Source organism: Zootoca vivipara, chromosome 14, assembly GCF_963506605.1.
Source record: "Zootoca vivipara chromosome 14, rZooViv1.1, whole genome shotgun sequence".
NCBI classification, from domain to species: Eukaryota; Metazoa; Chordata; class Lepidosauria; order Squamata; family Lacertidae; genus Zootoca; species Zootoca vivipara.
The window spans coordinates 32,254,464-32,277,399 of NC_083289.1; the positions used below are offsets into that span (position 1 = coordinate 32,254,464).

General features: G+C 44.5%; 1 protein-coding gene across 1 annotated transcript in view; it reads right to left on the minus strand.

Annotated features, from left to right (window-relative positions):
- ABAT (4-aminobutyrate aminotransferase) overlaps window positions 1–22,936 on the minus strand; it is a 49,694-nt gene that overhangs the window by 16,970 nt on the left and 9,788 nt on the right. Inside the window, exons 2-8 of the mRNA XM_035131268.2 lie at window positions 11,685–11,816; window positions 9,413–9,510; window positions 7,994–8,023; window positions 6,722–6,839; window positions 4,168–4,217; window positions 3,169–3,249; window positions 2,038–2,130 (exon numbers count right to left, since the gene is read on the minus strand). Of these exons, the coding sequence (XP_034987159.1) occupies window positions 2,038–2,130; window positions 3,169–3,249; window positions 4,168–4,217; window positions 6,722–6,839; window positions 7,994–8,023; window positions 9,413–9,510; window positions 11,685–11,754 (540 nt within the window). The 5' untranslated portion in view covers window positions 11,755–11,816. The remainder of the gene's footprint in view (window positions 1–2,037; window positions 2,131–3,168; window positions 3,250–4,167; window positions 4,218–6,721; window positions 6,840–7,993; window positions 8,024–9,412; window positions 9,511–11,684; window positions 11,817–22,936) is intronic.

A 22,936-nucleotide genomic window follows, 5' to 3' on the forward strand; every position in this document is an offset into this window, starting at 1 on the left:
ATCTTTTGTTTCCCATTCTAGAATCAATTGATATAAATTTTTTATATATTTTCCTTTTCCTCCTAATATGATTTTCCCAAATTTTGACATTTCATTTTCAAATCCTAATTTGCAATCCAATTGGAATCTTTGCCTTATCTGATAATATTGCAGCCACACATTGCAATGATTTTTTATTTTCTCATAATCTTTTAAGCTCCATTTTCCGTCTTTCTTTTCCAAAATCTCCTCATATGTCGGCCATTTTGTTTTCATATTGATTTTTCTTACGGCTTCAATTTCGAATGGTGACGTCCACCATGGTGTTTTGGGTTCTAAAATTTTATGGTATTTTTTCCAAATTTTATATATTGACTTTCTGATTATATTTTCCATGAAGCAATTATGATTTTCCATTTTTTCTTTCATTAGATATTTATGCCATCCGAATCCGAGTCCCACTCCCTCTAAATCTAACACCAAATTATTTTTTAATTCTATCCAATCTTTTGCCCAGACCAATCCTGCTGCATCGTGATATATTTCCAAATTTGGTAAACCGAATCCCCCTCTTTCTTTTGCATCTGTTAACAATTTATACTTTATTCTTGGTTTTTTTCCGTCCCACACAAATTTTATCATTTCTTTTCGCCACTCGTTGAAACAATTTACCCGCCCCCCTAAAATCGGCAAATTTTGAAACAGAAACATTAACTTGGGTAATACAATCATTTTTATAACTGAAATTCTTCCCAAAATTGAGAGTTTTAATTTTGTCCATATTCCTAATTTTTGTTTGATTTCTTTCCAGATTCTTTCGTAATTCTCTTGTACAAATCAATATTTTTTGGTGTCATTTGTATCCCTAGATACTTTATTTTTTTCATTATTTCAATTCCTGTTAACTCCTGTAACCTTATTTTGTCTTCCTCTTCCAAATTTTTTACCAGCATTCCACTTTTTTATAATTTATTTTGAATCCTGCCAATTTTCCGAATTCATTTATTTTCTTAATTGCCTTTGGAATGCACTCTAACGGGTTCTCGGTCGTTATTATTAAATCATCCGCAAAGGCTCGCGCCTTATATCTGTTTTTCCCAACTTTAATCCCCTCAATTTCATTGTCCTCTCTTATGTTTTTCATTAAAGTTTCTAATGTTATTATGAATAATAAGGGGGACAGTGGGCATCCCTGTCTGGTCCCTTTATATATTTCTATCTTTCCTGTCAATTTTCAGTTAATCACGATTTTTGCATTTTTTTTATATATATAATTCCAATCGCTTTGGTTAATCTGTCCCCTAATTCTAATTCCTGCAATACCTTCGCCAAAAAACACCATGAAATGTTATCGAATGCCTTCTCTGCATCTACCGATAGGATTCCGCCCTCTTTACTTCTATCACTCTCCAAATATTCTAAAATATTAATTACGTTTCTAATATTATCTCTTATTTGTCTCCCTTTGATGAATCCCGCCTGATTTTCGTGTATTATTTCACCTAAAATTGAATTTAATCTGTTTGCCAATACTCCCACATAAATTTTGTAATCGCAATTTAATAATGATATGGGCCTATAATTATTTGGTAATTCTGAATTCAAATTTGGTTTTGGAAGCAATGTTATTGTTGCTTCCCTCCAGCTTTCTGGGATATTTCACTTATTTGGTAATTCATTCATTAATTGTTTTAGAGGGGTTATAATTTATTCTAACTCTTTGTAATATTCTAATGGAATGCCATCTGGCCCTGGTGATTTTCCCTTTTTCATTTTTTGTATCACTTCCTTAATTTCCTTTTCTGTGAATGGTTCATTTAGCAAATTTATTTTTTCTTGGGAAATTTGACTTGAATTTGCTGACATCGGACTGAATCCCACCGGAAGATAGTAACAGATGCACCTCTCTAGGAAGGGGATTACTGAACTGGGGAGCCACCACTGAAAAGGCCCTGCCATGGGTCAATGCCAACCAAGCAGTCCACAGTGACGGCACCACCAACAAGGCCTCACCTGCAGATTGTAGGATTTTGAGATGGTCTCCTATGTTTTACTCACCCTGTACCACATGAATATGGTTTTGAAGGCATTTTCATTTGAGCAAGATCCACATGCCATGGTTATAACCTGAGATAGACCCTTAGGAGCCACCTGTAAATGGGGAGAGAGTGGAAAAAGAGTTATAGCGACATTTAATCTCAGAAAGGCACAACACAAGAAACTTGTACACATCGTGGGCACATTCTTCCCTTTAGGCACCACCACCAGTGACCTATTAACTTTCCCTGAGCAACTGGCCCCACTTCCACAATTTCCATAAATGTGGTTTAGAAGCAGAACTGAATATTTGGCTTGACTTACATTTGTCCTGTCTCTGTACTCTATGGCTTGTGCCATAAGGCGCATGCACAGGAGCCCTAGAGGGGCCATTTCCCTCATGGCCTTACCACTGTATAGTGCTAAACACACCTAAAGACTTCATCATAGTGTTGCGATCTCCTGGGTTGCCAGGATGGCTGTGTTTTTGTTGCTTATTTTACTTTTCGTTATTGCAAGATGGAAATGTTGGGAGGTGGCAGTAAGGTGGGACAGCTCAGCTCTCCAAACAGATTTTTGAGGTACAGTCTGTGTTGATTTAAGCCAGGGGTGGGGAACTCTCTTCACGCTGAGGACCACATTCTCTTATGGGTAACCTTCCGAGGGCCACATGGGAGTGGTGGGCGAGGCCAGAAGCAAAAGTGGGTGGAGCGAGAGGTACGTTTTACTTTTGTACAGTAGGCGGATTTCTACACACCCTCACACATCTCCCCTCTGTTCCCCATCCAGGCAAGGAAAAGACATCATCAGAGTTCAATGACATATTCCAGTCAGGCAAAAACACTCAAGGTGGGAAGAAGAACCAGTGAGCGACATGGCTCGTGCAGAGGAGATGGGGCCAGAACGGTTGAACCTGAACCATTCACACCACAACAGGAAATTAAAAACTTTTTTTTAAAAAAAAAATATTTTTATTAATTTTCCAATTAAAACCAATTATATCACATTCAATATTTCAAATTATACACATATATATATCAATCAAACCGAATGTCAGGAAATTAAAAACTACGCCAGGTGGTTGGCTGCTGTGCAACAAAACTTCCCAAACCATCCATGCTGGGGCCACTTCTCTGCCAACGCAAAACGTACCGAAAGCAACGATTCCTTTAGCTTTTCAGCAAAGTTCCCTGGGGGAAGAATCCCCAGCGCAGGCCTGTTGACAAAGGTACTCTGGAAAAGAAGGCAAAAAGCTTGAAGTCAACACTGAACAGCACAGCCTTCACCAACCTCATGCCCTCCAGGTGCTTTAGACTACAAAAAGGAGGTACTGGCTGGGGGGACGATGGGAAACTGAAGTCCAAAACAGTTCTCTATGTTTGTAAAGGGAAGGCTCTTAGGCTTGTTTGTAGAGCCTGTGCCTTGCATGCAGAAGGTCCCAGGGCTGGGAATAACCTCCTGGTCTGAAACCCTGGAGAGTCGCTGCCAGTCAGTGTAGACAACACTGAGCTAGGTGCACCAATAGTTTGATTTCAGTAAAATAAAAAAATTCCTTCAGTAGCACCTGATTTCAGTATAAGACAGACAGGTTCCTATATTCCTATGTACTTTACATTTTTTAACATCTGCACCTGTTTTCTTCCTCCCTTCCCCTGAGTTTCCCCTTTCATCTTATTCCTACCCCTCCCTTCCTTCCATTCATATAATAAAAGTACAGGCTGATTCACACAAAAATATGGTTTGGGATTTGCCTGATGACCCTCTGGTTGAGTGGCTCACCCATAAGGGGCAGCGAGCCACAGATCTGAAGGCTCCAGGTTTGATTCCAAGGAAGTCCAAACAAGATGGGCACTACCTGTAGCAAAGAAAAGCAGAGGGGAACAATGGGAAAGTAGAGGAAGAAACTTAAGAGCTGGGCCTGGGTGGTGGTGGTTGAGGGCCAGAAATGGCCCTCTAAGAGATGGTTCTCCAATTCCTTGAAAATTGGAAAACCTGGCCACCTTCCAGAAGCAAACTCCAGCATGCAGTTTCCAAAACCAGAGAGGAAAGAAGTGCAGTTCAGGCAATATTGGGCAATGCTTAACAACAAATAAAGAAATCTCAACATGGGCAGGAGTTGCTTCAGTGACTTGGGTGAAAGAAGCATCTTACCAGATTCCGGGGCTGCTGCATGAGTTTTATCAGAGATGGATGGCTGTAACCTAAAACAAAACAAAGAGAGAATTTCCAATGGCTTTCAAGGAACCCTGCCAGCTTACAGCTAACATGTTAAAGGTTTTTGGAAACCATAATTTGAGTCTGGGAGCTGTTGATGACCACATTCTATCTCACTTCCTTTTTCTCATTTATGTTGTCATTTGAATGTGAGGAACAGAAACCACAGGGAATCAACACGAACATTGGCCTGGTTTGCACATAATGCTAAGCTAAACCATGGCTATGTGTGAGCAAGCAAGTGTTCTGGCACCCAGGGAGGAAATCACAGCCATTTCACTCCTTCCCCAGTCTTTCTGCTCCTGGAACAAACTTGATTGCAGCTTGTGGCTTATTTGGAGCAAGAGAGCTAAGCCATGGTCATGCATGTAACCCTAAGCCAAACCATGGCTTAACTCCAGGTAGTACAGTGACTGTGGGATCAGGGGAGGAGCCAAGCAGCCACAATTTTCACACTGTGCATCACAGAATCATAGAAATGGAAGGGACCCAAGGGTCATCTAGTCCAACCCCCTGCAATACTTACTCATTCAGTCAAAGCCATTATTTGGCTTAGTGTTGCATGAATGGATCACTGTCTGACCTCAACTGCTCTGTTATTTGACAAAGTGATATTGTGAATTTTCATTTCACAAGGACAGTACCTACTTATAGGGACAGCAGTGCCTGAAGCTGGAAGAAAATAGAGCGCCTCCAAGGACGAAGAGTGCATGCACAGGGAAAGAGCATGATTTAGGAATCAGCACAGTGGACAGCAACAAATTCAAATGCTTCTCCCCAAAAGGTACACTTTAGCCACCCTATTGAAGCCCAGAGACAAAGAGTAGTGGTTGTGATTATGGGACTTGCCAGCACCCACCTTCAGTAGGAGGCCCAGTCCATACTCTCCATGCTCCTCTTTTAAATGCCCCCCCCAAACTGGTTTCGGAATCACTGATACTGGAATGACTAACTACAACTAAAAGCACTGCAGTGACCACCTGCAAAGTCTCCAAAAGTTGTGTGTGCACCAATTATTCTGGCAATGATCCTAAAGCCATGCGACTGGTTTGTCACATTCTACTAATGACATGCTTGCTCACCCTGAGCAGGCTAAGTGTTTTGAACATTCTGTCAAATCACAGCAGCTTAGCCAGCAGCAACTGACCCATTAAGTTCTACACCAGGGGTCCCCAGACTACGGCCCGGGGGCCGGATGCGGCCCAATTGGCCTGCCAATCCGGCCCGCGACGACCCTCGCCGCCTGCTCTTATGGCGCGCAGCGTGGCAGCGCTCTTCCGGGTCGGGAAAAAAGCGCCGAAAATCCTTTGTGCACATGCGTATGGGCCTCTCCCGACCCGGAAGAGGTCATTTCTGGTGCACTTCCGGGTCGGGGGGAGGCCCATACGCATGCGCACAACGAATTTTCAGTGCTTTTTCCACCCTGGAAGCGCGCCGCCACGGGCGCGCACTCCCCCGCCCGCCGGCCCGCACAGGCGCGCGCTCCCCCGTCCTCCACGCAATCGGTGCGGTGGGAACCGGCCCAAACGCCGGTAAGTCTGGGGACCCCTGTTCTACACAATCAAGAGTTTGCAAGCTCAGGGTCGCAAGCCCCGTTTTTACAACCTCAAATATTTCGTTGACAGCTTGCGGGCCCAGCTGGTGCTCTTCTGATGCCGGTGAATTGTTGAAACAGCTCAGACATAGTAACTACACAGCAACTAGCCAAAATAAAATGGCACACGCTTGTGGTCATTAATCTGCATTCCTGGCCCTTCAGGAGCTTGGAGGCTTAGCCAGTTCCACTTCTGTAGCTATTCAGTTCTGTTTGGAAGTCTTATGTAAAGGCTAACCTACTTTCTTCAGAGTTTGGAAAGTTCTTCCTAGTGTCTTGCTCAATGACAGCCCTGGCTCTAGACCAGAACGTGCGTTTGGGGCCAACATTTGCTCAAATTTGGGACTTGCAACACTGAAAAAAGAATGCCAAACTTGCAATGCAGGACCAGTGCAGAGTCTGTCCAGTCCAGCCACCTGTTTGTTTGTTTGTTTGTTTATTTAATGCATTTATTCCCCACCCTCTTCTCCAAGGTGCTCAAGGTGACCTACATGGTTCTCCCATGCTCCTCAATTAATCCTCACAACAACCCTGTGAAGTAGGTTAACCTGAGAGTGAGTCGCTGGCCCAAGGTCACCCAGTGAGCTTCATGGCCAAGTGAGGATTTGGACCCTGGTCTCCCGGGTCCCAGTCGGACACTAACCACAATGACAAATTTGGCCAGCCAGATGCCTCCAGAAAGACCACAGGGAGGGCATGCAGCAGCCACCCTGTTATTTGCCCCAGCAGTAGTTCTTCAGATGTAGACTGCCCCTGTACAGGGAGGTTCTGTTTAGCTGTCAATGGACTTTTACAACTCCACCCTGCAAAAATGGCCCAACTGTTTGTGGCAGGCAACCCCACATCTCCCAGAAGGGAGTTTCATGCCCCCCAAAAGAGGACATCCTCTTGGCTTACCTATTGGGATGGAAGATATCTGAGAGTAGAGATCCAGCATGCGGTTCCCGTCAACGTCGACAAGGTAGTTCCCCCGGCTTTCTTCGTAGTTGCAGAAAAAGTGCACAGCTTCTGCATTCTGGAAGGGAGGGAGGGAGAGAGGTGGCCTTGACTGCCCCCGAGGGAAAGACCATTCAGGCCATTTAGCACAGGAGAAGGAGGGGGGCTGCCTCTGGTTTTAAAAAAAGACTTGAGGAGGCCACGACACTGTCCTGGTCTGCCTGATTCCTCCCTGATGGGGCCCTGAAGTTAAGGACGAATCAACACACTGCACTCTTTATTCATGCTTTTCCGATTGTGCTTAAAGCAGCCACTTTATTATTCTGAATAAAAAGCAATGCACCCTTGATCCAGACTAGGGTCCTGTTCCAGCTTCCTACTTGAAAATGGTCACATGCGCACACAGCAAGCTGCTCCTCAGCATAGTTTCAGGGAAACTGAGTTTGGTTTATTTCCTTTCCTCTCCCCCTCCCTTTTGTGCCTTAAAAAATCAAATATATTGTAAATCTCCAGGTAGGGGCTGTCTTGTTTTAACTGATGGCCTGTTAGCTTCTCTGAAAGGCTTTTTAGCTGAAGAGCAGGGTACAAATGCTCTTAAAAAATAATAATGAATCCAAATAAGGAAAACTCCAGCTTCCAGGCCTAAGAAGACTGGCCAGGTTTCTCCATTTGGTCCCTAAGGCTGTGTGGGCCAAGCCACACACATACCTGCTCTCTACCTGATGTCATCTATGTTGGCAGGTAAAGAAGGCTGAGCCAAAAGAGGGTTTGCTTGCATTAGCTGGTTGCTGGGGTTTGCAAAAAGCACTGGGCTTTTTGCCCATGTGGTTTGATTTCAAACCCTGCAGGCAAAAACAGCCCACCCGGCATCACTGTGATACCAAGCGACGGACAGTTGAGAGGCTCTGACATCTGGTCAAATGTGGCCCACGGAGAGGTGGGTGGGAGAGATAAGGACAGACAGATAACAGCCACGGGGAACCCTTGGAGGGCCCCCCAATCTGCAGCGCCTTCCAAGCCGGGGACTCTGGGCCACTTTCCCCCTTGAAAATCAATATGGCCAGCTTCTCAAAGAAGTATTGAATGCCCTCTCCCCATTTGCAAGGAGGGTTGCCTACCCACCCACAGTTGATTTGCTGCGTAGTATTATTATAAGGCTCTGCAAGTAAGGGGTTTGGGGACAAAAGATGGCAGAAGATTTATATCTTTACACTAAAAAGCAGGATAAATTACCTGAATTCTATTCAACTGTTTCATTAATTCCTGGAAGGAAAGAGATAAAGAATATTATGAATATAACTAGTGGCTTAAGCAGGATGAAATCTTGGATAGATGCACTGGTGTCATGGTTTGGCTTCCCACGTTGTCTGAACAGGGCTTGTGGTTTGGATCTTCAAACCACAGGGCAACTTTGGTTAGTCTAGAAAGAGCTGGACCTGGGTTCTGGCGACACTATAAGCCAGGGGTCAACAAACTTTTTCAGCAGGGGGCCAGTCCACTGTCCCTCAGACCTTGTGGGAGGCCGGACTATATTTTGAAGATTTTTTTAAAAACAAATTCCTATGCCCCACAAATAACCCAGAGATGCATTTTAAATAAAAGGACACCTTCTACTCATGTAAAAACACGCTGATTCCCGGACCGTCTGCCAGCCAGATTGAGAAGGCGACTGGGCCTTAGTTTGCCTACCCATGCTATAAGCCAAACCATGGCTGAGGAACTAATTGGCTGTACTCTCTCCTCCTGAAGTCCGCACACCTTCCACTAAGCCATTGTGTGGCTTAGTGTGACATATCGATTAGGATTGATAGGTCTGTCAATTTCAGTTTCTGTTGGTTTCATATTTTTCAAATCCTAAATTCGGTTCACATTTCTGTGGCCATTTGGGTTTCCATTTTTTAAAACCTCATGAGAATTGTTCAGTACTCTAGCACAAATTTCTCCTAATCAGCACGTTTTGGTATGCACTTTCGACTAAGGAGAGGGACCCAGGTGGCGCTGTGGGTTAAAGCACAGAGCCTAGGGCTTGCCGATCAGAAGGTCGGCGGTTCGAATCCCTGCAACGGGGTGAGCTCCCGCTGCTCGGTCCCAGCTCCTGCCAACCTAGCAGTTCGAAAGCACGTCAAAATGCAAGTAGATAAATAGGAACTGCTACAGCGGGAAGGTAAACGGTGTTTCCATGTGCTGCTCTGGTTCACCAGAAGCGGCTTTGTCATGCTAGCCACATGACCTGGAAGCTGTACGCCGGCTCCCTCGGCCAATAATGCGAGATGAGCGCGCAACCCCAGAGTTGGTCACGACTGGACCTAATGGTCAGGGGTCCCTTTACCTTTACCTTTTTCGACTAAGGAACACTTCTCTGCAAGCAATTTCTCCTATCACACGTTTGTATGTTACTTTTCTCAAATACGCACAGCTTCCCCTAATAGATGTATTTTTTGTGAGCACTGGGGAGAAAACAGCATCACAAAATTTGTAGAAGTCCAAATTTGGAAGCATGACTGCCTTTTGCTTCTCATTTTGTTTTGAAAAATGCGAGTGCAACAGTTTAAATGCAAACTGGATCAAATTCTCCCCCTCCCTGTGTTCAAACCAGGACAATAACAAGTAGGTGGGGGCTTGAAAGATGGCTGCCTCATTGCATCAGTTTACCCTGGATTTTGGGCCAGGGACTTCTGTCTTCATGAGGGGCCCATCGTAGTCAAACTCCACATCAATTTTTGCTGCAGCTTGACTGATTCCTCTGTGCCCTGAAAGGAAAATAAACCAATTCAAAGTCATTTTTTTAAAGGTTTAAAGCAGGCTTCCTCAAGCTCGGCCCTCCAGATGTTTTTGGCCTACAACTCCCATGATCCCTAGCTACAGTAGCAGGACCAGTGGTCAGGGATGATGGGAATTGTAGTCTCAAAACATCTGGAGGGCCAAGGTTGAGGAAGCCTGGTTTAAAGCTACAATCCCAAATGTACTTACCATGGAGAAAATCCCAAGGGGCACAATAGGACTCCCTTCTGGGTAATATGTATAGAGTTGCATTGTATATAGGGCCGGCCCAGGCATTAGGTAGAACGAGACTGCTGCCTCAGGTGGCAGAAGCTCTCCAGGGGGCACCTGCTGCCTCCGCCAATGGCAGAGAAGCACCGCCATCATCAGTGCAGATTTTGGGCAAGATTGTGTCCATTTGGGTGGTAGCAGCAGGGCAAGGTGGCACTTCTGGTTTCACCTCAAGTGGCGAAACGGGACTCGCCACCCTGAGTGTACATATCTATTGAACAAATCCAATGCAGTGAAATAAAGTTGCCTTCTATCAAAAACCAGTCCGAACACCTTTTCTGAGACACTGGTGGAAGCCTCTGGCATAATTTAATAAGCAAAGGCTACCAAGCACGGTTAGAAGCCCCATCTGTCCAAACTGAGCTGACACACTAGGACCAAAAATAGTCTCACACCCCAAGAAAAAGATTAACAAGTATGCCCTCCAGTGATGAAACCAACCGAAACTTTAGCTGATTTAATTTATTGATCAGAGCTTGATTGATCTGACCGCATTGCCTGTGTGGCAGTGAAGCCTCTGAACACTGATCAGCTGAGTTGATGGGATGGCAATAGAGGATTCATTAACATTCCTGCTGGTCGTAAGAGCTGTAGCCTAGTGGCAGGGCATCTGCTTTGCATGCAGAAGGTCCCAGGTTCAATCCCCAGAATTTCCAGGAAGGACTAGGAATGTCCTACCTGTAATCCCGGAGAGCTGCTGCCAGTCAGTGTTGACAATACTAAGCTAGATGGACCAGCTCAGAATAAGGCAGATCCCTATGTTCTTTCCTCTAGTCTATTTCATTGCTCAGATGACAGAGCACATTATTTCCATGCTAAAGTTCCCAGGCTCAATCCGTGTCGTCTCCAGTTACAAAACAAAAAGGTCATTCAGATAGCAGGTGATGTGTAAAACCTCTCATTGAGATGCTGAAAAACCACAAGCAACGATGAACTAGATTAAAGAATGGGGAATCTGTGGCCCTCCAAATGTCCCGTCTCCACCCCCCCCACCCCGAATTAAGATTGCAGTTTTGCTAACGGGAATCTTCACAGAGCAGAAGGCCAAGCCAACGGGAACTGCGTAGCAAGTAAACAATTCTTGTGCAATGTTCTGGGAGATGAATCCTTTTTATTAGATGCTTGAAGAGTAACACGAGAAGCTCTAGAGGATAAATAAGCTGCAGAAGGAGGCAGTTTGTACTGGACAATCCCAGCCGAGAGGAATTTAAAGGCCTCTTGAAAGGCCAAAACAGAAAGGGAAGATTTTGGATCCTGGCTGGTTTTGCTCACAGAAAGACATTTCGTAAGGAACATGTGAATCTGCCTTATACCGAGGTCACGTTCACCCTTTACATTGAGAGGGCTATGATGCCACTTTAAACAGTCATGGCTTCCTCCAAAGAATCCTGGGAGCTGTAGTTTGTTAAGGGTGCTGAGAGTCGTTAGGAGAGCCCTCTATTCCTTGCACAGAGCTATAGCTCCCAGAGTTCCCATGAAGAGGGATTGACTGTTAAACCACACTTGGAATTATAGCTCGGGGGGGGGGGATGGGGTCTCCTAACAACTCTCAGCACCCTTAACAAACTACAGCTCCCAGAATTCTTTGGGGAAAGCAATGCCTGTTTAAAGTGATATCATGGGGCTTTAAATGTGTGGGGTGAATATGGTACAATGCAACACGCCCCCCCCCGAATTTCAATGATATTTCTCCTCCCCTCTAGTAATTTCCAAATGTGATTTATTTTCTCCATAAATAGATGAAGACTGGTTGGAGGAAGGGGGGGAAACATGGGGGAGATATTCATCACAGGACTAATATAAGCCACTGCCTTGAGCTGTGGAACTCTACCAATGTCTCCACTCTGTTTCATGTGCTTTCCCCACCACTTACCAGCTGCAATAATCCTAGAGTTCTGTTGCAACGAACTCGTTAGATGTCGACTGAGCAGCATCAACGCCATTTCCCCTTTGCTTCCGTCACAAAAAGGATCAAACCTTTTTTTCCTCCCTTGCTGCTGATGACCTGGGAGACAGAGAAGGAAGAGACTGAACACACAAGCAAATACATTCTTCCTGTGACCATGAATCATAGCCCCATAAGAACAGCAGCAGCCTGTTGGGTCAGGCGCCCAACAGTCCAGCATCTTGTTCTCACAATGGCCGACCAAATGCCTGTGGAAAACTAGCAAGCAGGATTCCAGCACAAAAACACCCTCCTCTCCTTTGCTTTCCAGCAACTGGTATTCAGAAGAAGAGGAGGAAGAAGAAGAGTTTGGATTTGATATCCCGCTTTATCACTACCCAAAGGAGTCTCAAAGCGGCTAACATTCTCCTTTCCCTTCCTCCCCCACAACAAACACTCTGTGAGGTGAGTGGGGCTGAGAGACTTCAGAGAAGTGTGACTAGCCCAAGGTCACCCAGCAGCTGCATGTGGAGGAGTGGAGACGCGAACCCGGTTCTCCAGATTACGAGTCTACCACTCTTAACCACTACACCACACTGGCTGCCGCAGACTGTGAAAGCAGAGCACAGCCATTGTGGTTGGTAGCCAATGACAGCCTAGTTCTCCACGAATTAATCACCGCATCCTCTCCTGTGTACACAAATAGTTGACCTGTAAACTCATATTCACATTTAACATTCAAAGTTGTATGTTTCTGTGCAAACAATAGTTGAGACGTACATATTGACAAGTTTATACAGTCGCACCTCGGGTTACAGACGCTTCAGGTTGCGTGTATTCGGGTTGCGCACCCCGCCGAACCTGGAGGTAACGGAACAGGTTACTTCCGGGTTTCGGCGCTCGCGCAGAAACACCAAATTGCGAACGCTGCAGGTTGCGAACGTGCCTCCCGCACGGATCATGTTCGCAACCCGAGCGTCCACTGTACTCTTAAACACAAACAGTCCTAGACGTGTAAAGATGAGTTCTACCTGTATTCAGTGGAACACGTGAATGAGCTTACCTTAAAGTTCTGCTTTTGTTGCTGTTTCAGTTTTATTTAGCTTTATAAAAGGGAGTTGCATCCAGTATTGGTTAGAAGGCACATAATCTCAATATGTACACTGATGTTATATATACTATACTATACCTAGCTGTTCAAAAGCACGTCAAAGTGCAAGTAGATAAGTAGGTACTGCTCCAGTGGGAAGGTAAACGGCGTTTCCGTGCGCTGCTCTGTTTCATCAGAAGCGGCTTAATCATGCTGGCCATATGACCCGGAAAAAGTGTCTGCGGACAAACGTTGGCTCCCTCAGCCAATAAAGCGAGATGAGCACCGCAACCCCAGAGTCATTCGTGACTGGACTTAACTGTCAGGGGTCCTTTAGCTTTTTATATACTGTTAATACTTTGATTTGATGAAAGGAACGTACCTACCCCCAGGCCCCGGCTTTGTCCCTGTCTCAGATGTGGAAGTTTTTCAAAATCTGTATATCTGGCCTCTGCTGTCCCACTGAAGCCACTTCCTCTTCGCATTAACATTAACAATGGGCAAAGAATTCAGAAAGACTAATTGCTAATTGAAATGCTAGCATCGTTCCCTTATGTTGCTTCCCCCCCCCCCATGGCCCACTTTCCTTCTTTACTTCCACAGACTGAATTCTATCAATAATTTCAGTTCCAGGTTCAAAGCCTTTTAGAAAAAGATTTTGCTAACCTCTGACACTCAGTGGGAATTTACCATCTTTATTTTGAGAGATCTTATTGTACTTTGTTTTGCACACAGCAACGTTTATTTAGCTCCTAGCCAGCAGTTCCTGCTTTTCCTCTACACAGTATTGGAAAGGTCATAAATTGCCACGGCAACACACAAAGCTGGAGAGGTTGCAAGCATTTCCTCGGGTTTATTTCGTCTGAAACTCAAATCACCTTCATGTTGCAGACTGCCCAGGGAATGTTACTCTCCCTGTGGAACCTATCCAAACATGCAGTCAAATCTCTTAAAGCTAAATGGGGTTTTGTAATTCTTTCTCCATCCCATCATTAAATCTCTCCCTTTCCTGGCGCACTGAGTCTTGGTATGCTGACCTGCTGGGAAAGCAGGTCAAATCAAGTTCAGCGACTGATATGCGCTGACTCACGGACCATGCTGGGGTCACCCAATCCCATTGCAACGATGAATCCAAGGATTCTTGCTCAACACTATTCCAAGCTTCTACATTTGCAGTCAATTGCTCCCGGGTTGCATAATTTATTACAAATGAATAAAGCACATCCTTGCTTGCAATGCCCATGTGTAATCTACACACTATTTAGTAGCATAAAAAGAGCCTGCCAGATCAGGCCAATGGCCTATGTAGTCCAGCCTCATAGTCACCAACCAGCAGGGGTGGCCTGCAAAGAGACTGGTATTGATGAATTGGAAGAATAAAGGCATTGATCCCCTTTAATCAATAGATTCGTGACGTGACAACACTTGCAACATATGAACAGATTGCTGTCTCAACAAATGAAATTGATTTGTAGGAAAACAAACAAACAAACAAAAAATTCAGCAGCACCTTAGAGACCAACTAAGTTTGTCATTGGTATGAGCTTTGGTGGGCATGCACACTTCTTGATCTGTAGGAAACGTAACTTGAAAAAAGAGACATTGCACATACTTTTGTAAACCAAGAAATCTTCAATAAAAAATACGTTTAAAAAGAAAATAAGACGTAGACTTTGGATAACATTTGGAACGAGTTGATACAGAATATAGCAGGTTACTAATAATCCTTTTTGTATTGGGACAATAGTAAAAGGTACTAGGACCCAGGTGGCGCTGTGGTTAAACCACTGAGCCTAGGGCTTGCTGATCAGAAGGTCGGCGGTTCGAATCCCTGTGACGGGGTGAGCTCCCGTTGCTTGGTCCCAGCTCCTGCCAACCTAGCAGTTCGAAAGCACGTCAAAATGCAAGTAGATAAATAGGAACCGCTACAGCGGGAAGGTAAACAGCGTTTCCATGTGCTGCTCTGGTTTGCCAGAAGCGGCTTTGTCATGCTGGCCACATGACCTGGAAGCTGTACGCCGGCTCCCTCGGCCAATAATGCGAGATGAGCGCGCAACCCCAGAGTCGGTCACGACTGGACCTAATGGTCAGGGGTCCCTTTAAAGGGGCCCCTGACCATGAGGTCCAGTCGTGTCCGACTCTGGTGTTGTGGCGCTCATCTCGCTCTATAGGCCGAGGGAGCCGGCGTTTGTCCGCAGACAGCTTCCGGGTCATGTGGCCAGCATGACAAAGCTGCTTCTGGCGAACCAGAGCAGCGCACGGAAACACCGTTTACCTTCCTGCCGGAGTGGTCCCTACCCTGTTTCTCCTAAAATAAGACATACCCATAAAATAAGCCATAGCAGGATTTCTAAGTATTTGCGCAATATAAGCCATACCCCGAAAATAAGACATAGTGATAGACGCGTTTCTGGAGGGCCCCAAGGAAGAGGCAAGGCTGGATGCGTAATAAAAAAAAATAAGACATCCCCTGAAAATAAGCCACTGTGGGGTTGTTGTTTTTTAAGGAAAAATAAATATAAGACGGTGTCTTATTTTTGGAGAAACACGGTATCAAATGATTGGTCTGAAATCTAGAGAGGGCAATGGTATGCACCACAGGGCATGGGTTGGCTGGAGAGATCTTCCCAGCCTACATTAGCACTGTGCTTACCTTTCTTCTCCCTTCCAACATCACTAAAATTGGCGGGTGGGGGGGGGAAGAGAGAATAAAAATTTTTGAGGTGGCTGAATTGGGTGCTCTCAGGTGTTTTAATCTGCCATTGTTTAAAGAATTTTGGTGTTCTTATTCACCCTTTTAACATAATTTGAAACTGTTACGGTATTTATCTACTTGTACTTTGACGTGCTTTCAAACTGCTAGGTGGGCAGGAGCTGGGACCGAGCAATGGGAGCTCACCCTGTTGCAGGGATTCGAACCGCCAACCTTCTGATCAGCAAACCCTAGACTCTGTGGTTTAACCCCCAGCGCCTATATAATAATGTATGGAAATGTAACTGATTATATTTTGTTATACTACCGTATATATTTATTTATTTATTTATTGTTGTATTTTTGCACTTTTTGTTCCTCTTTCTTTCCCCCACCCTCTTCCAGCACTTAAAAGACAAAACAAAAAAAACAAAAAACCAGCAGGGGCAGCCTGTCCTGTTTCGCCACCTGAGGTGAAACTCGAATTGCCACCTCCTTCCTCCCATCCCATCCATTTCCACTGCCACCATGCCCCAGCTCTTGCCAAACTCAGCGGGAACCAGGGCACGCCTCAAAGCTTGCCGCTTGCTTGGCTTCCCCTTCTGGGGGTGGGGAAAACGAGTGGCAATGTGGCATGCCACACACTTCCCTCTTGGTGGCAGAAGTAATGGGAAGGGCAGAGCACTGCCTGAAGCGGGCACTTCACACCACCTTAAGGGGAGGCCGGCTCTGCCAACCAGATGCCACTTCTGGGAAGCTCGTAAGCAGGACCAAGTATAAGAGCCCTCTCTCCTCCTGTGGCTTCCAGCAACTAGCGTTCAGAAGCATTATTGCCTGCAACCGTGGAGGCAGAACATAGCCATCAAGACTAGCAGGCAGTGTTAGCCTCCCATTCAAAGGAATCTTCTTATTCAGTAAGGTAAAAACACAATTTGGTGGATGCACTGGAAAATATTGTTTCTTTTATCAACCCCATCATCATCATCATCATCATCATCATCATCATCATATTTTCCTAATACCCCAGAGGAAAGGATCACACTTCAAAATGACCTTAACAGATTAGACAACTGGGCCAAAGCAAACAAGATGAATTTTAACAAGGAGAAATGTAAGGTACTAGGTAAAGGTAAAGGTAAAGGGACCCCTGACCATTAGGTCCAGTCGTGACCGACTCTGGGGTTGCGCGCTCATCTCGCATTATTGGCCGAGGGAGCCGGCGTACAGCTTCTAGGTCATGTGGCCAGCATGACAAAGCCGCTTCTGGCAAACCAGAGCAGCACATGGAAACGCCGTTTACCTTCCCGCTGTAGCGGTTCCCATTTATCTACTTGCATTTTGATGTACTTTCGAACTGCTAGGCTGGCAGGTACTACACTTGGGCAAAAAAAAGTAAAGGCACAAATACAGGATGGGTGACACCTGGCTTGGCTTAAGAGCAGTACATGTGAAAAGGATCTAGGAGTCTTGGTAGACCACAAACTTGACATGAGTCAACAGTGTGATGCAGCAGCTTAAAAAGCCAATGCAATTCTGGGCTGCATCAATAGGAGTATAGCATCTAGATCAAAGGAAGTAATAGTACCACTGTATTCTGCTCTGGCCAGACCTCACCTGGAGTACTGTGTCCAGTTCTGGGCACCACAGTTCAAGAAGGATACTGACAAGCTGGAACGTGTCCAGAAGAGGGCAACCAAAATGGTCAAAGGCCTGGAAACGATGCCTTATGAGGAACGGCTTAGGGAGCTGGGTATGTTTAGCCTGGAGAAGAGAAGGTTAAGGGGTGATATGATAGCAATGTTCAAATATATAAAAGGATGTCATATAGAGGAGGGAGAAAGGTTGTTTTCTGCTGCTCTAGAGAAGCGGACACGGAGCAATGGATTCAAACTACAAGAAAGAAGATTCCACCTAAACATTAGGAAGAACTTCCTGAAGGTAAGAGCTGTTCGGCAGTGGAATTTGCTACCAAGGAGTGTGGTGGAGTCTCCTTCTTTGGAGGTCTTTAAGCAGAGGCTTGACAGGCATATGTCAAGAATGCTTTGATGGTGTTTCCTGCTTGGCAGGGGGTTGGACTGGATGGCTCTTGTGGTCTCTTCCAACTCTATGATTCTATGATCATCATTATTAGAAGGCAAGGCTTGTTGTATATAAAGAATTAAGCTTACTCTATTTTGTCTATGTACCGTAGTTATTTTCTGAAATTAAAATCAATTCTGTGAACATGGGGTTCATTTCACAGATTTAATAATACACATGTACCTTTGAATACAATCCAGAGTTATGCCTCTCCATTGGTTGGATGGCGCTTACTGGGATGGGAGACAGAGGAAAGACGACTGAATTTTATGTGAGTGCTGGGGCCTGTCCTGAATCTCAGGAACTTGTGCAATTTGTTTAATTATGCTCCTGGTATAATAAACCTTGGGGTGGAGGTTCCTTCTACAGTTAATTAAAAAAATTGCAGAGTCTGATGGTTGTGATTTATTTTATTGTTAAAAATTCCTATCAATACTAAGATATTCAAGTAAAAGTATTTTGGATGAGGGAGAGTTAACTCTCTCTGGGTTGAAATTACAGATGTTAAGATTCTAGCATTGCAACGATAAACAAAGCTGAAGATTTCATTGTTCTGTTTCATGCCGTTTTACGTTCAGAATGATGAAGGGGGCTCTCTGGGTAGTTCCCCCCACCCTCATAAGCTCGGGGGGGCGGGCGGGGGGAAGGCTGCCTGGAAAGGTGCATTCTGTGTGGCAGCCCCCTAAACTGCACAATCCCACCCCGCCCCATACAGAGATGCACCTGGCACCTTCGTTTTGTGGTTTCCACCACATGCTGAAGATGCAACCTTTGATTCTGGCCTTCGACAGCTGAGGAATATATATATATTTCCCAACTTATTCTCTTGACTGTAATTTGTTTTCACTGTTCTTAATATTGTATTTTTAAAAAATTTGAAGGCAGGAAACCAAAGCAAATATATACAAATAATAATTAGTAGCAACAATAATTTTGTTATTGTCTATTGTGCAGAGGCCTGAAGCTAAAGGTAATAAATATGGCTGACATACAAGTCATTGCTTGATGCTGTGTGTGTGTGTGTGTGTGTGTGTGAGAGAGAGAGAGAGAGAGAGAGAGAGAGAGAGAGAGAGAGAGAGAGAGAGAGAGAGGGAACGAACCAGCCTGCCCAACAGCTATATTATCTAAACCTTTTCCCTTCCTATCCAGCCTCAGATAAAAAAATGCCAGGCGACCCTGCGCTAGGAAATTCCGCATGCAACGCTAAATACACCGAAACCGTCAGTGTACCAAAAAAAATCAGCCATCTTCCCTTAGTTCAGCTCAGCCTTCCTCTGCAAGATGGGAAAGTTCACAGTCCAGAAATTGGAGATTTAATATGTACACATTTACGCTCTGCTCACTCACAGATGCGTTATGTGTGCACAGAGATAACACGGTGCAAGATACTGTAGTAACAAAGCCTTGCCTTTACTCACCAGGAGAAAATGCAGCAGCCTCAGGTGACCCCCCCAAACACCTCTTGATAAGTTGCCATGGCACCCACAGTGGGGCAAGAATACAAGCGCAAGGAATGTTCCAATGAGGGAAGGGATTTCTTGGGGGGGGGGTGTCTTTTGAGCCATAAATCACCCAGACAGCTCTTCAGCTGAGCTATCACTATACGGTTGCTGTGGTAACAGGGGAAAAACTGCAAGGAAATGTATAATTATTAGATAGGAGACAGCATCTTAGTCCAGTCATCAGTACGCCACAGAAAATATATGGCTCAGTGGTTATGGTTTTTCTGTGTGTGAGAGTGTTAGGGGGGAATTTTTTTTATTTATTTTTTTGGGTGGGGATATTTTGGAATGCATGTTAAGTTTTTTTCTGTTTAAGCTACACCCCAGTAAGAATAGGTAGACCAGTTTTAATTTCTTTGTTTAACCGTCTGAAATTCAGCTTACCACATTTTCACATCAGTTTGTGTGTTTATATTTTTTTGCGGGGGAGTGGTAGAATTTCTAATGAAAATTTGCCAGCATTTTGGTTCCATTTCCTCCTGATTTACACATCTTTGCAAGGGATTTCCCCTAACGGTAATCCATTTTTCTATGTTGTTTTCAGGCACGCTTTCCCCCAACACACACATTTTGCTTGTACACTTTTTTTAAAAAGAGAACTTCTCTTACAAAACTAAGAGAAGTACGACTTTGGAAAGGTAGCAAAGTGCAAATTAGGTTAAAGTGCAAAGAGCCTCAAATTTCTCCAGGAATTTCCTGGACATATCCATAATACAGTGGTGCCTCGCTTAGACTAATTTAATTCGTTCCACGGGTCTTTTCTTATAACGAAAAATTTGTCTAGCGAATCCCATAGGAATGCATTGAATTTTTTTTGAATTTTTTTTTTGCCCATAGGAACGCATTAATTGAATTTCAATGCATTCCTATGGGAAACCGCGATTCACTAGACGAATTTTTCGTAAAACGAATTCGTCTAGCGAGGCAACCTCCACTAGAAAAAAACCTTTTGTTAAGCGAAAATTTCGTTAAGCAGGGCATTTGTTAAGCGAGTCACCACTGTACTGCATTCAGAAGCAGTGTCCGAGCAGAAATTGCCAAAATGTCCGGGAAAATCTGGACGTATGGCAACCCATGTCGGCAGTGTCATTTTTTTGAGATATTCCTTAAGAATAGCTCAAAAAGTTTGGGCAAAACTACAAAAAGCTCAACAACTTTGGCAAAAGAAGCAGCAGCTCAACAACTTTCAACTGTTATGGCAGCCCTACCTTACACAACAATATTAAAATATTCAGTAGCTTTAGAAATGACACTGGTATGGCAATGAAACAGGATAAACTCCACGCTCTTGCCCCAACGTCTTCTTTGTTATTTAGGGATACAAGCAGGCAGCAATTTCTTTCTAGCTCCCTAACAAACTACAGTTCCCAGGATTCTCTGGGGGAAGCCATGTGCCTTAAATACAGTATATGGTCCGGCTGTAACCTCAGGTTGCATAGGTACCATACATTTAAAGCACACGGCTTCCCCCAAAGAATCCTGGGAACTGCATTAAGGGTGCTGAGAATTGCAGCCCTGCGCAGTCTCCCTGCCACTCCCCAAGGCTGATTTCCAGCAGTCAGGAGTAATTGATTTTATGAGGGAGATGGAGGGCGAGAGCTTGTTCCAGACCGACTCTCCTGGTATGCCCCGCAGAGGACCTTAAGGTCCACAAATAACAACACTCTGGAGGTCCTGAGCTGCAAAGTGGTTAGATTGGTCTCAACTAGGGCCAGGGCCTTTTCAGTACTGGCCCCGACTTGGTGGAACGCTCTGTCCCAAGAGACCAGGGCCCTGCGAGATTTGACATCTTTCCGCAGGGCCTGCAAGACGGAGCTGTTCCGCCTGGCCTTTGGTTTGGACTCAGTCTGACCTTTATGTTTCCCTCACCTTATGGTTTAGATTTATGGGCTACTACTAAAATGAGGCTGCATTTTAAACTGGATTTTAACCCGTATTTTAATTAACTGCTTTTCTTTTTTCTTTTACGTTTTATTGTAATTTCATTGGTGTTAGCTGCCCTGAGCCTGGTTCTGGCCAGGGAGGGCGGGGTATAAATAAAAATTTATTGTTATTAAATGGCAGCCTCTTGAGACAGAGACTAAAATGTCAATTGGAAGCACATCAGTTATGCCTGCAAGCGACCCAATGAGGCCACATCAGCGTCACAAAGGAGAAGACAAACCAAGCGGGACAACTGCTGCCGCATTTGGTTTATCATTTCAAAAGCAAGCGCTCTCAAATGAGGCAACTTTTTTTAAAAAATAAATAAATCCAACCTAGAGTGATTTAAGTTCTGCCTCTGGACCCCTATGTTCACAAGATAGGTCTTACCTTTAAAGAAAAGCCGGAACATATCAACATCTACACCCCAAACGTCTATACCCTCAAACCCATCAAGGTTGAATATTTTCTAGGGGTGCAACATTTGATTGATTGGCTAATCGGCCAAAAACCTCCGAATGTTTTGGGCAACAACATTGCTCATTTGCTTTGCATTCGGAAGGTCCCAGTTTCATTCACTGGCATCTCCAGGTAGGTCTGGAGCAGAACGCTGTCCCAAACCTGGGGAGCTGCTGCCGGTCAGTGTCGACAATACTGAGCTAGACAGACAATGGCCTGACTTGGTATAAGTCTTCCCATGTCTGTCTAGCGCAGTACAGTGGTACCTCGGTTTATGAACACAATTGGTTCCGGAAGCCTGTTCATAAACTGAAGCGTTCATAAACTGAAGCGAACTTTCCCATTGAAAGTAATAGAAAGTGAATTAATCCATTCCAGACGGTCCGCGGGGTAAGCGTTCATAAACTGAAGCAAACTTTCCCATTGAAAGTAATGGAAAATGGATTAATCCGTTCCAGATGGGTCCGCGGAGTACTTAAACTGAAGCGTTCATAAACTGAAGCATGGGTGTAATTGGTTCTGGAAGTCTGTTCATAAACTGAAGCGTTCATAAACTGAAGCAAACTTTCCCATTGAAAGTAATGGAAAATGAATTAATCCGTTCCTGTTGGGTCCGCGGTGTTCATAAACCGAAAATTCATAAACCGAGGTGTTCATAAACCGAGGTTCCACTGTATTGTTTACACTGACTGGGAGCAGCTCTTCAGCAACTAGACAGGGGAAATTCCCTTGGGGGATCTTTGGGAGGGGGGCAGTATAATATATGTAAGAAAAATTGAGATAAGGATTGGAAAATTATGATAAAAGATATTGCTAAAGAAGGTTATAAATTGAAAATCAGAAAGGGGGAAAGGGGAAGTCTATAAGATAATGATTTTAAAAATTTGATGTTTTAAAGTTTGTTTGTTCTTTCTTTCTCTCCCTTTTTACTTTTTTCTATGTCTGTGTTTGTTGGATGTATTTGTTATATTGTATGTTTATTTGCTTAATTATGTTTAAAAAATCCAATAAAAATTAGTATAAAAAAAATAGACAGGGGAAATTCCCTGGAGCTGCTGGGGATTAAACCTGGGACCTTCCACATGCAAATCAAATGCTCTACCAATGAGCTACAGCCCTTCCCCAACAATGCTTCCTGCATATCAACCATAGCTCATTTGGTTAGAGTATGGTACTGATAACGCCAGGTTTGATCTGCATATGGGACAGCTGCATATTCAGGTTGGACTAGATGATCCTTAGGGTCCCTTCCATCTCTATGATCCAACCATGTGTCAGGAAAGGAGGGATCAATCTACAGGTTTTGGTTTTTCTGTTTCTCATTTCCACCCCTGGGCTGCATCCTACCTTAGTCCCATTTAGAGCAGACCCACTGAAATCAACATTCATGATTAAGGTAAGTCTGGCCTGGTTACAAGGCAGCATTCTATGCTCTTCCTATGTTCCTAATGCACACCATCCCTGAACACTGAGCGGCATGTAATTGCTGAGAGTT